A 14,181-nucleotide genomic window follows, 5' to 3' on the forward strand; every position below is an offset into this window, starting at 1 on the left:
CAACCAATGAGGAAATATCTATAGTTATGTGGTGTAAGTCATAAGGCTCAAGACCAAGCTCTAAGAAGGAGATCAAGGTCACTAGAACGAGAACAAATGTCAAAAACAGAACTGGAAGCAGCCCAAAAGAGCTAAGTGCACTCTGACCTTTAGTTTGGGTTGTTCCTATGTTTGGAGACATTCTATGTAACCTTTGCAGGATGTTGGAGCTCAGAAATGTCAATGTAAATCAAGTTAAGCTGACTTGATGATTTATGAGTCCAACATCTGTCTTAAGCATGTCAAATGCTAGAGAGGTGGAAATCCAAGAGAAGGTATGTTTCTAGACTTAGTACATTGGTTTTTGTGTACTAACATATCTGTCTGAGTGCTGGAAACAGAAAGAAAAGAAGAAGAAAAGAAAAGGAAAAAGTGTTGGCTATGAGCAGCCAACTTCAGCTCGGCTTGGTACACCGGACTGTCTGGTGGTGCACCGGACAGTGTCCGGTGCGCCAGGCTGAACTCTGGTGAACAGGCCGCTCTCGGGAGAAGTCGGCGGCGTACGACTATAAATCACCGGACTGTCCAGTGGTGCACCGGACAGTGTCCGGTGAGCCAACGGTCGGCTGGCCAACGGTCGGCCGCGTAATCCGCGCGTGACGCGTGGCCGAGCCAAGGGTCAGATGGGGGCACTGGACTGTCCGGTGTGCACCGGACAGTGTCCGGTGCGCCAACGGCTCCAAGACTGCAATGGTCGTGTGCGCCAGTTATGGAAGGAAATCGGGCACCGGACAGTGTCCGGTGGTGCACCGGACTGTCCGGTGCGCCACCCGACTGAAGGCAAGATTTGCCTTCCTGAATTGCTTCCAACGGCTCCTAGGACCCTTGTGCCTATAAAAGGGACTCCTAGGCGCCTCAAGCATTGGTAGAAGTGCAGCCAACAAGTGTAGACATCACTCAGATCAATTCTTACTCTCCCTCTTGTGTGTAACTCTCTAGTTTGTGTAGAAGGCAAAGCTAAGCCTTTAGAGAGTGGAGAAGAGCTGCCTAGAGCTAGTGCAAGGTCTTGAGCATATCGTTACTCTGCCGGAGTGCTGCCAAGAAGATTGTAAGCAGCCGCGGCTCTGTTGTAACTACCTCAACATAGTGGAAGGCTCTATCTGTCTGACTGACAGATCTGAGCAAACGGAGGAAGGAGTTGAAATAGACTCCAAGCCCAGGTGTGGCTAACTCCAACGAGGACTAGGCAAGCATTTCAGGCTTGGCCGAACCTCGGGATAAATTCCTGTGTCCACGTGCTCTACTCTGTGTTGTGTGCTGATTCTCTGTCTTATTCAGTTCTTACGTTTGCACTTCACTACTTACTTGTGGTACGAGCTTTCTTTGAAGTGCAGGATATTCTCAAGACAGGAATCTCAATTCCGTTGCAATCTACTCGAAGAGTTCTTCACTCCACTGCGATCTAGTCTTCGAGTAGAGTAAGAGTTTAAGTTTTAAAGTAATAATTTTTATTCGCCTATTCACCTCCCTCTAGGCGACATCCAGATCTTGTTCCCGGGCCAAAGGGAACTTTCATTATGTCGTACTTATATTTCAATCCTATGTCGTACTCGTTGACTCTATGTCGTACTTCTATTTGGACTTATGTCGTACTTCTATTTGAAATGTTTGTGTAAACTATGTTGGTGGATGTTATGTTTGTAATGCGTGATTTGATTATGAATGCATGTGTTTGTAATGTGTCTGTTCTGTGTGATATATGTTATGTGTGCAGAAATAGTGACCTAATTTAGTGCTGGTTTTATAGCAGTATAGGGTAATTCTCGTCGACCGAGTTAATTCCCGTCGGCTATGGTCGAACCGACGGAAATTAATTATTAACTCTCGTCGGCCCAGTTAACTCCCGTCGGCCAAGTAGGCCGACAGGGATTAATTAATAACTCCCATCGGCCAGGTAGGGCCGACGGGAATTAATTAATAACTCCCGTCGGCCAGGTTGGCCGACGGGGATTAATTAATAACTCCCATCGGCTAATTAGTGGCCGATGGGGATTAATTATTCCCGTCAGCCGCCGACGAGAATAACCTTATCCCCAACATCTGACGCCTATCGGCTGACAACCGACGAGAATAAGTCCTAAACCGACGAGAATTATTTATTCCCGTCGGTTTAAGGCTTATTCCCGTCGGTTCCTGGCCGACGGGAATTAAGTGTTTTCCTGTAGTGAATGAACAATAGAGAGACACCATTTTTTCCCGTGGTCTTGCTGATTTGCCGATCACCCCTAATCCACGTTGTGGTAGATTCCAAGTTCTCACTTGCTCATCTATCAAGGCACAACTTGATCTTTGAGCCAAGCGAACAAGAAAACACTCGATACCTCGATTCCACTAGCGTCGCATTTGCCGTTGCGGTGAGGTAGGTACGAACCCCTCACAATCTCCTTCGTGACTTCTTCCTTTACTAAGAGCTCGATGGAGTCACCACCAAGCCATCTAGGAGGTGGCAACCTCCGAAAGTAACAAGTCAATGACGATTGCTTGATGTTTGCCCTAGTGCCTCAAGATCACTTCGATGATGCAATGCACTAGATTCACTCAACCACTCATAAGAATGCAATCTCAAGCAATGTGGGTGAGTGAGAGTGTATGGAATGCTCCAATGTTCTCAATGTATGCTCAAAATGGCCAAGAGAGACCTCACACATGAGCACCACTTCTATTTATACCTATACACTCAATACTAATCGTTATGTGAAAGTTGCCCCTTTCTGTGCACTCGCGGATGGTCCGTGACCTAGCAACAATAACTCCTCAAGCTCTGTCCACCTAACTTTAATAGATGCAGATGATCCACCAATCATGGTTGGACGGTCTGTGACCTAGGAGTTAGTATTGTTCGAGCTCAAGCCTCGGACAATCTGCAGTACAACTTGCCAAAAACACACATTTTCTGCCAAAAACCATTTTATGCACCCACAGACGGTCCAGACCTCTTGGGCGGACAGTCCACACAACACATAGAAACTTGTGCAACTCGACAACTTCTCTGGTCATGACTGCAGAAGGTCCAACCGTTAGGCCTGGATAGAGATGGCAATGGGACCCGATCCCCGATTCCCCGCTAGAAATTCCTCCATTAAGGGATGGAGATGGGGAAGTTTCTCCCCCCACATGGATGTAAATGGGAAACTCTTCCTCCGACAGGTAAATAGAGACGGGGACATGGAAGCATTCCACTTCCCCGCGAGGACCCGTTAAACTTGCACGTGACAATGTTTTCGTGTACTGGTTAATGATAAAAATAAACAATTACCTTGTCAAGAGATCACTCATTGCACAAATGTGTTTATTTTGATGTACACATATTAATTTCTTACATCTAACGATGTGTATAGGTGACAATTTAAGCGGGGACGGAGATCTCCATCGGAGATTTATCCCCACGGGGAACGGGGATGGAAAAGAAATGTCCCCCCACAAGCGTTCGTGGGGATCCTCGTGAGGATTTTTTTCGTCACGGGGACGAGGATGGGGAGCTATTGTCGGGGAATTCCCCATTACCATCCTCGGGCCCAGATGGTCCGCAGTACAAAGGCTTCGGACCACGCTAAAAGCCACCAATATGCAGACCTCTATGAGTCAGTCGCGAATGGCCCGCGACACCAACATTTAGCCCTCTTTCCAAATTCTCATTTGAAAAGATTTTAACTCGCGAATTCAGAAGTGTTGTTAGTCCTTATACTAATGCAACATCTAAATGCTTTATAAGGCACTAAGTCTCAAACAAGTAATTGTCATTGATCCCTCTTGATACTATAACTATCTAGCCTACTAACCCGATCAAATTACTTCTCTAAACACCTTATGATGGCAAAAGTAAAACCCTACTTAATATCTTTGTCTTTATTCGTTTCACAACTAATGTCGAAGTCTCCAAGTCTTTCAATCACACTTATATTTTTGTGGTCCAGTGTGCATTCTTATTTCTAAAAGAATTCGTTAGTTTATATATGGTTGTAATTAATTACTAAAACACGAGTTAGGAGCATAGATGCTTCACATATAGGTGGAGTGAGCTTGGTCTTCATTGTAGGATCAACTTAACATTCTTCTCCTTGATCTTAAGGTTACTTATTTATACTCTGAGCTTATTTCTTAATTCTTTAGTTTTTTAGCTTATAATCCCTACCAAGACTTAAACGTCACAATATTTACGTGTGAGCGGTGGGGGAGAGAGGGTAGTTTGGCAATAATAATAGTATAGTTAGATGTTATTGAATTGCTACAATTTCGATAAATCATATGGTTAGACTTTGTTTTAATAAAACACAAAAATATATAATTTTTTGTTAGATGAGTGTGAATGTAGATCTAACAACTAAGTTTCAAACCTATTTATATTTTTATTTTATCTGGAAGAGAAAAGATAAAAGTAGAATTGTGTAGACATGGTTTATATCTATACTACCTATTAAGGCTCTAAGGGGTAGGCTGCCTCCCCTGGTTCTGCCTTCAGCCAATCTGCATCGTCCATCAATATGCGTCAAATCATCACCGTCCGCCCGCCCACGTCCACGTTCGTCCCCCCCGCTTCCCCCACCCCGCGTGAGCCACCGCCGCCCCGCCTCCACTCCCCACGCGCGATCCAGCCAAACCTCGCCACCGCCAGCGCGCGCGTGCCCTAACTACCGCTCGGATCTGGGAGCAGCCGGCGGCGCTCCCTCACGTGGTCCCCGGCGGCAAGGGGGCCCGGAAGGCGGCGCAGCTGAGATGCGACGCGACGCGGTGCCGCCACCCACCGCCCCCTCAGCCTCCTCCTCCTCGTCATCCCTCTTCAGCGGCGGCGAGCAGCTTTTCGAGTCCGGGCCCAGCACACTCGTCTTTCTGCCCCTACTCCTGATCCAGGGCGGCGGCATGGACCTCTCCCGCGTCGGCGAGAAACTCCTCAGCTCTGTCCGCTCGGTCGCTCCCTCGGCCTCCTCCCACCGACCCCCGCCGCGCCCCTTCCCGTCCTGAGGTCCTTTACGCTTTCTCCCTCCTTTCATGGCTTGCTCTCGCACATTGTCGAATCAATGAGGCAGAGGTCGCTCACATTTGTTTCGAACCTTCTGTAGGTTCCAGAACGAGCTGCGGCGGCAGCAGCTGCTGCACGGGGCGATCGCTGGGTTGCCACCTCACGAGAGGATCAACCTGCCATCCAATTCAGAGGATTTGGTCTCCATCTATGGGAGAAACCCCAGGGCTAGGCCGTGGGGGAGCTCGAGGAGGTGTTCTATGAGGAGGTGAGTGCTGCATTGGCATAGATTTGGTTGTCTACTGATTTCAAGGATTGATGTGTTTTGAGTTTGAAATTTGAATTATTCACAGGAGTTTGATCCAATAAAGTACATTCTGCAAAGTATTCCGGACGAAGGCAGTGATGCCACCTATTTCGATGAGCAGGTTAGTGGCGCCAGCTTTTGTTTTTCATTCTAGGACATTATGAACGAAGTACATGCTAAGAAAACTTATGTGTACCATGATTCTGAGTAACGTGTGCATGCATAAGTGCACATAGCAACATTGGTAATGGTTTGGTGTCGGTTTCAAGAATGAGAGCTATGACCTGTGTAGAAGAAACCATCTGTTTTGTCGTTTAGAAGCATTCTGGTTATCCATTAACTGTAATTGTGTATTTCTGTATTATAATTTCGACTATTTGTTATTTTGTTTACATGATTCAATTTTGTTCCCTTTCCCCCTCTTGGCAGACAATGGCCACTTCTCCCTAAGTGAAAAAAATCTGCTAGAAGACCTTAGAGGTTTTAACATTGGGATGGATATTTGGGCCCTTACCTTGCTTTAAGTGGAGATTCAGTTTTATGTTTTCACTTAATATGACAACTGAAGAGCTAAAGACTTTGAAGGGCACGGAGTCTTCAGCTCCTTCTATTCCTCCTGATGGAGGAGTCAGCAAGGAACCTCAAAAAGGGGGGAGATTGCCCAATGGGTGAATTTATATCCGCTTATTGGAACCACTCATCAGGTTTTACATTATGCATATTCCTTCTTAATTCTTATACATGTTTGTTTATCTCTGGCTTCAGGAGGACAACTGGTCCAGCACGCCGCTCATCCAAGGGCAACTGGACTGTAGAAGAGGTAAAGTTGGCACTCTGGTTTCCTAAATTCGTTAATAGCATGCATTTTCAGTACAACATTTGAATAATGAAGTAAATAACCTATCTTAGGTAGCTTTGTTGAATGCTATGCTAAACATCCATTCTCAATAAGATAGTCTTTTTTCTCTACATAGCAAAAGATAAATATCATACAGATATATAACTTTTCCGTTTTCACCATACTCTCTTCTACTGTAGTTGATACTATAGTTAATAGTATGTAGGGATTGTTGTTCTGATTCTCTTGCTGCATTTATTTTCATTTGCATCAAACATTACATACAGTAACACTGTTCAGTGACATGCCTACATCAGCACCAAAGATTTATTTGATATTTTGATGGCAATGTTCTTTCTATATGCTAAGCATTGCATGATGAAACCGTGTCAAAGATGGCCTTATATGTGATGAGATCATATTTTGCCTATCTACTGGTGTGGTTTGATGGGCACAACTACTCAATTGTAGGATGACATACTTCGCAAAGCTGTTGAAACCTACAAGGGAAAAAATTGGAAAAAAGATAGGTAAATTCTTTAGCTAATACAAAGTTCATATGTTCTCTGCAATTCATTGACATTATGAATGTATAATTGTACGCACTTGTTTTAATTGTTTGTTCATTATGTTCAACTTTCAGCTAGCACCATGCTCTTGTATGTGTTATCTTTTCCAAGAATCTTGCTTTTCAGAACTAGATTTGTTTAAGTGTCTTCCTACATGTGTTCATTATGTTCAAAGCACCCCTGTCTCCATCGGCGCTGTGTTGGCGATTTCTCGTACGGGCCATCTCGGTCGAGCATCAGTCGAGCGGGGGGCAGACGAGTAGGAAGCAGTCGAGTGGAGCAAACATCCCACCCAACTTTTTTTTCATAAACCAGTTTGTAGAAACTGAGGATAGAAACTGTTTTTTTTAAAACCGGTATGCTTCCAAACAAGTCCTAAATTTCATTAATCTCTTTTCCATATTGTTCTGATATATTCATTTGCTTCATTATTATAATCATCAGGTTGCTATTTATGCGGAGTTCAGAAGGGATTGGCCAGAAGCATTGAAGTTCTATGAGGAAGGTGTTCGTGTTTTGCGTGAGGTCTGATCACATTCCTTTCCTTATCCTTAATCAACAAGTGGCATACTAAATCAATTATCTCATAAATAAAAGACAAACTATGGCTATCATAAATCCAAAAAAAGTTAACTATTTGTTGATCCACCATTGTTTCTTAAGCAGTTTCTATTGGCTTTGCATCATCTAGTGATAATAAATGTGCTTATATTTAGATTATTGGAACTTCGACAAGGTTGCCTCCAACCCAACGCATGGTTGAGATAAAAGCAGTTGCCGAGCAATTTCACTTTAAGATATCAACCTTGCTACTTCATGCCGGGAAAGTGGTAGAAGCAATCACATGGTTCCGTAAGCATATCAAAAGCTATGAACGGGTTGTTGGAACACTAGAAGTTGCTTTTCTTCACTGGGAATGGTTTAGCAGGCAGTTCCTTGTCTTTGGTGAGCTGATAGAAACAACATCCACAACTATTCCAGATACACTATCTCCTCGATTTGGCACTGCAGACAACACATTGACTGAGTGGGAATTTCAGCCAGCATACTACTATCACGTTCAATCTACATCTTTGCACAGCACTATGATAGGCACTCCATTTACTGGATTGCACTAACAATTGACTTCTCATACATTTTCTTCTAATAGTTAGCGGCAACTTACTTGAGGGAGAAGAGGTATGCCATCGAATGCTCGTCATCAATGGCTAACCTTACAACAGAAGTTAATGGAGTACCTGAGTCAGTAATGCCTTCTGTATATGTTGGCCAATATGTGCGCTTGTTTGAGCAAGGAGATACAGTTAGTCTACTACCGTAAGCTCCTTGATACTTGTTTTCAAAAAATTATAACACATTTTTAGATGGATATGAATATGAATAGTTATGCCTCAATCTCATTGCAGCCTTTCTAATACTGAATACACCAGCTATGCTTTGTTAGAAGCTGAAAGGTTTCAAGATTCTTATGAGATAATAGCATTGTTCAGAAAAGCTTATGAATCATTTCAGAGCCTAGGTGCTACAAGAATGGCTTCTGCCTGTAGCAGTGGAATGGCCATAGAATATTACACAGTTGGTGATTTTAGCAACGCAAAACAGCTTTTTGATAGTGTTGCTGGTCTATACCATCAAGAGGGTTGGACCAGTTTGCTCTGGGAGAACCTAGGATACTTGAGAGAGTGCTCAATGAAACTTAATTCTCCCAAGGATTTTATCAGCTATTCCCTAGAGATGGCTGCATTACCATTATTTTCTGGTAGTGGAGAGGAAAATCGAGAAAACAAAATTAAGAGTGGGCCTGCAGGTTCCCCTACCATTTCTAGGAGAGAGAATATACAGCAGGAAGTTATTAATGTTTTGGAAAGAAAACAGTCATCAGAAGGAACATATGATGGATTTAATAATGAGATAGAAGAAGTTACTCACCTTGATATTGATCAGATAAGTCTGCTAAGAATGGTGCTTACTGCATCTGTTGCTTTTCATGATCAATATGTAAAACCTGGTTCACCTCTGCTTGTCAGCGTGTCACTCTTATCTCATCTTCCTTCTCCAGTTGTGGTTGATCAGTTGGAGGTTCAGTTCAATCAATCTGACTGTAACTTTGTGATGCATAGTGCACAGGAAGACTCACTCCCTTCATATTCAAATTTGCATGGCCAAGTTATTCAAGATACTTCTTCTCTTACTTTACAGGATCATTATGGAATTGAATTAATTTGTTTTACCCTGAGCATTAATCTTAGGAGTTGCTGGCCTGACAATGTGATCTCTGTGACTTTAGGTGCTCTTTCTTCAGACAAATTATTACATACTATTTTTACTGCTTAATATACGTAGAGAGTTAAGTCCTTATCCACGGCTATATATATCATGTGTTGATACCAATTGATGAAAACAACATAGCATTTAAAGTCGATCTAAACTTAGCCTATGCGTGATCACTATTCACTAATTCAACTTAGTAGAGCAGTTAGACTTTAAATACTAACCAGAGTTTTAATATGTCGAGCCTGTTTGATTTCCTACCTAAAACGCCACAATGTACCTATGTGTAAATAGTGCAAAAATATATTAAGAGTGCGAAAATAGTGCGAAACCATGAACAAGAAAGAGACTGGATCTCAGTTTGTGCGTGCGTAAATAGTGTGAAAATAGATTAAGAGTGCGAAAATATAGTTCATTAAGAGAGACAATATGATATTAGGGGAGTTAAAAAAAGGGAAATGTATCCAACTTGCATCATTAAAAACGTAATAATCCTACTACTAATTAAGAGTGGAGCGTGGGTGCCCTGGCGCGACCATGCCCCCGCCTATCTCTAACTGACACGCTGGCCCCACAAGACACCCGCCTCCACCTCGCAGATGCGTGAGTCAATGGGCCACCCACACCTCGCCTCGCCTCCCCCACGGGCTGCGACGCCGCGCTGGTCTGGAAGTCCACTTGGCCCTGGGTGATCTCGGCTGAGACCTCCTCCACCGTCTTCCGGGACAGCAGCGACGACAGCGCGAACGACCCCTGCCGAACCAGTCCCCTCCCTCCTCCTCCTCCTCCTCCTCCGTTCTCACCTGTGCCCATCGTCGTCGCCACGGGCACCGGCTCCCGATACACGCCCTCCTTGTTCCAGCCGGCCGTGGCGGCTTGGAACTCCTCGGCGTTCCATATGTTGGCCATGAACTCGTCCATGTTCATGGACCCAAAGTTGCGGCCCGGCTCGCACAACGAGTTCTGCAGCTCCTCCAGCGTCAGCGACATGATGGACGACTGCCGCGCCAGCGGATCCACCGCCTGCTGTTGCTGCTGTTGCTCCTCGGCGACGTCGCTGGTCTAGGCGCGCGAGTGCTGCAAGGAGACCTCCTGCTCGTCGAGGGCCTTCACGTTCTTGCTCATCTCCGACGCCATATCTCACTCGACCTGCGAGACTAGCTCCTTTTTAGCACACTCTCTGCTGATGCGTTGTTGAACTCGACGCGACACACGGTCCTTATATGAAAAAATTATGTACATACCGGATGTAAACACCACATATTTCTACATAAGTTATCGTAGTATTCTATGTTTCCGTTGCAATGCACGGGCACCCACCTATTATATTGAATAGATGGTGAGAGACTATGTACGAGGCATGCAAATTAGCAAGACTCATACAAGCGCGGAACAGTGTGCTGATGGGGCACATGAGTAACACATGCTCAGGTCTTAACATGTTTGGCTTCCGAGCAAACTTTCTCCAGACCCCCAAGAAAATATAAGATCCACTCAGATATGTGTCGATGATCATCCCAGCGTATTCCCGTTGCAACGCACGGGCATACACCTATTTGTTAGATGATACATGGATTCACTTGTTCTCATTTGTTGTTAATGGTTTGTGCCTTCGTAGTCTTCTCCAATATATTGAAGGTCCCGCAGATTGAAATACTTGCTGACTCGGATGAACAGTCCATACAATATATTTACTTATTGGAATGACAATTTCAAATGTTGATTTGTCATACAACTATGTGCAGCGGGTGCCAGATAAGCTGCAAGTAACTAAGAAGGCAGTGCTTCATGTCTTCCCTGCTGCTCGACTCTAGAAGGGGAGAAAGAGAATTAAAGGAGGTTAGCCAAATTTGTACGGACTTTTTTTGGGTTCGTCTATGCGGAGGGCGCCATTGTCAGTTGTAAATATTGGCGGCATATTAGGAAACAAATTATCCCTATTTGAGTTGCACACACATTTCATGTTATTAGTGTGAATTTGTGAGATATTGAGGTTGATGATATATATGTTGTTCATTTTCATGTGATCGTTATGCACTAACAGTTATCGAATAATTTATACGCCGTCGCAACGCACGGGCACATACCTAGGGGTGGTAATGGATCACGATCCAAATGTTTCTTTACAATAAGTTAAGGCTCTTAATAAATTTTAGCTCAAAAATAAATAGGAATAGAGCGAGCCCAATCTCAATCCAATTTGATCCTTAGATTTTGTAGTGTAATATTTTGAGCTCATTACCACCCCTACACATAACTCAACATATGAAATCATACAAAACTGAAAAGTATTAGCTTTAGAACTATTATTATGCTTAGCTGATAGGAAACAGTCCATCTCATTCAATCACCAGTTTATGAAAGGACAATCAGTTCAGAGTAAAATAACTAGGGCAATAAATCTTCACTAGAAACTTCTCAATTACGACGTACCTTTGTTGCACTTGGTGAATCCAACAATGTTTGCAATGCTTAGACTCAAGCAAACTCCAACAACAAGAAGGTAATCAGCCTCAAGCCTGATGAGTGAAAATATACCAAGAACGATCCATGCAGCAGCCTGAAACATGAAGAGATTTGTTTTTGTTTATCTATACTACCTATTAAGGCTCTAAGGGGTAGGCTGCCTCCCCTGGTTCTGCCTTCAGCCAATCTGCATCGTCCATCAATATGCGTCAAATCATCACCGTCCGCCCGCCCACGCCCACGTTCGTCCCCCCGCTTCCCCCACCCCGCGTGAGCCACCGCCGCCCCGCCTCCACTCCCCACGCGCGATCCAGCCAAACCTCGCCACCGCAAGCGCGCGCGTGCCCTAACTACCGCTCGGATCTGGGAGCAGCCGGCGGCGCTCCCTCACGTGGTCCCCGGCGGCAAGGGGGCCCGGAAGGCAGCGCAGCTGAGATGCGACGCGACGCGGTGCCGCCACCCACCGCCCCCTCAGCCTCCTCCTCCTCGTCATCCCTCTTCAGCGGCGGCGAGCAGCTTTTTGAGTCCGGGCCCAGCACACTCGTCTTTCTGCCCCTACTCCCGATCCAGGGCGGCAGCATGGACCTCTCCCGCGTCGGCGAGAAACTCCTCAGCTCTGTCCACTCGGTCCGCTCCCTCGGCCTCCTCCCACCGACCCCCGCCGCGCCCCTTCCCGTCCTGAGGTCCTTTACACTTTCTCCCTCCTTTCATGGCTTGCTCTCGCACATTGTCGAATCAATGAGGCAGAGGTCGCTCACATTTGTTTCGAACCTTCTGTAGGTTCCAGAACGAGCTGCGGCGGCAGCAGCTGCTGCACGGGGCGATCGCTGGGTTGCCACCTCACGAGAGGATCAACCTGCCATCCAATTCGGAGGATTTGGTCTCCATCTATGGGAGAAACCCCCAGGGCTAGGCCGTGGAGGAGCTCGAGGAGGTGTTCTATGAGGAGGTGAGTGATGCATTGGCATAGATTTGGTTGTCTACTGATTTCAAGGATTGATGTGTTTTGAGTTTGAAATTTGAATTATTCACAGGAGTTTGATCCAATAAAGTACATTCTGCAAAGTATTCCGGACGAAGGCAGTGATGCCACCTATTTCGATGAGCAGGTTAGTGGCGCCAGCTTTTGTTTTTCATTCTAGGACATTGTGAACGAAGTACATGCTAAGAAAACTTATGTGTACCATGATTCTGAGTAACGTGTGCATGCATAAGTGCACATAGCAACATTGGTAATGGTTTGGTGTCGGTTTCAAGAATGAGAGCTATGACCTGTGTAGAAGAAACCATCTGTTTTGTCGTTTAGAAGCATTCTGGTTATCCATTAACTGTAATTGTGTATTTCTGTATTATAATTTCGACTATTTTTTATTTTGTTTACATGATTCAATTTTGTTCCCTTTCCCCCTCTTGGCAGACAATGGCCACTTCTCCCCAAGTGAAAAAAATATGCTAGAAGACCTTAGAGGGTTTTAACATTGGGATGGATATTTGGGCCCTTACCTTGCTTTAAGTGGAGATTCAGTTTTATGTTTTCACTTAATATGACAACTGAAGAGCTAAAGACTTTGAAGGGCATAGAGTCTTCAGCTCCTTCTGTTCCTCCTGATGGAGGAGTCAGCAAGGAACCTCAAAAAGGGGGGAGATTGCCCAATGGGTGAATTTATATCCGCTTATTGGAACCACTCATCAGGTTTTACATTATGCGTATTCCTTCTTAATTCTTATACATGTTTGTTTATCTCTGGCTTCAGGAGGACAACTGGTCCAGCACGCCGCTCATCCAAGGGCAACTGGACTGTAGAAGAGGTAAAGTTGGCACTCTGGTTTCCTAAATTCGTTAATAGCATGCATTTTCAGTACAACATTTGAATAATGAAGTAAATAACCTATCTTAGGTAGCTTTGTTGAATGCTATGCTAAACATCCATTCTCAATAAGATAGTCTTTTTTCTCTACATAGCAAAAGATAAATATCATACAGATATATAACTTTTCCGTTTTCACCATACTCTCTTCTACTGTAGTTGATACTATAGTTAATAGTATGTAGGGATTGCTGTTCTGATTCTCTTGCTGCATTTATTTTCATTTGCATCAAACATTACAAACAGTAACACTGTTCAGTGACATGCCTACATCAGCACCAAAGATTTATTTGATATTTTGATGGCAATGTTCTTTCTATATGCTAAGCATTGCATGATGAAACCGTGTCAAAGATGGCCTTATATGTGATGAGATCATATTTTGCCTATCTACTGGTGTGGTTTGATGGGCACAACTACTCAATTGTAGGATGACATACTTTGCAAAGCTGTTGAAACCTACAAGGGAAAAAATTGGAAAAAAGATAGGTAAATTCTTTAGCTAATACAAAGTTCATATGTTCTCTGCAATTCATTGACATTATGAATGTATAATTGTACGCACTTGTTTTAATTGTTTGTTCATTATGTTCAACTTTCAGCTAGCACCATGCTCTTGTATGTGTTATCTTTTCCAAGAATCTTGCTTTTCAGAACTAGATTTGTTTAAGTGTCTTCCTACATGTGTTCATTATGTTCAAAGCACCCCTGTCTTCATCGGCGCTGTGTTGGCGATTTCTCGTACGGGCCATCTCGGTCGAGCATCAGCCGAGCGGGGGGCAGACGAGTAGGAAGCAGTCGAGTGGAGCAAACATCCCACCCAACTTTTTTTTTTCATAAACCAGTTTGTAGAAACTGAGGATAGA

General features: G+C 44.3%; 1 protein-coding gene and 1 pseudogene across 1 annotated transcript; both read left to right on the forward strand.

Moving 5' to 3' along the window:
* The first annotated feature begins 4,752 nt into the window (after positions 1-4,752).
* On the forward strand, positions 4,753-9,044 carry LOC103645574 (trafficking protein particle complex subunit 11). The gene is made up of 7 exons (XM_020544111.1): positions 4,753-4,991; positions 5,097-5,264; positions 6,069-6,123; positions 7,155-7,235; positions 7,427-7,768; positions 7,861-8,027; positions 8,117-9,044. The coding sequence occupies exons 1-7, from the start codon at positions 4,753-4,755 to the stop codon at positions 9,042-9,044; spliced, it is 1,980 nt and encodes a 659-aa protein (XP_020399700.1).
* Positions 9,045-9,314: 270 nt separating this feature from the next.
* On the forward strand, positions 9,315-10,179 carry LOC103645575 (uncharacterized; annotated as a pseudogene).
* Positions 10,180-14,181: the final 4,002 nt, after the last annotated feature.

The sequence above is a fragment of the Zea mays genome, chromosome 1, assembly GCF_902167145.1.
Source record: "Zea mays cultivar B73 chromosome 1, Zm-B73-REFERENCE-NAM-5.0, whole genome shotgun sequence".
Classification (NCBI taxonomy): Eukaryota; Viridiplantae; Streptophyta; class Magnoliopsida; order Poales; family Poaceae; genus Zea; species Zea mays.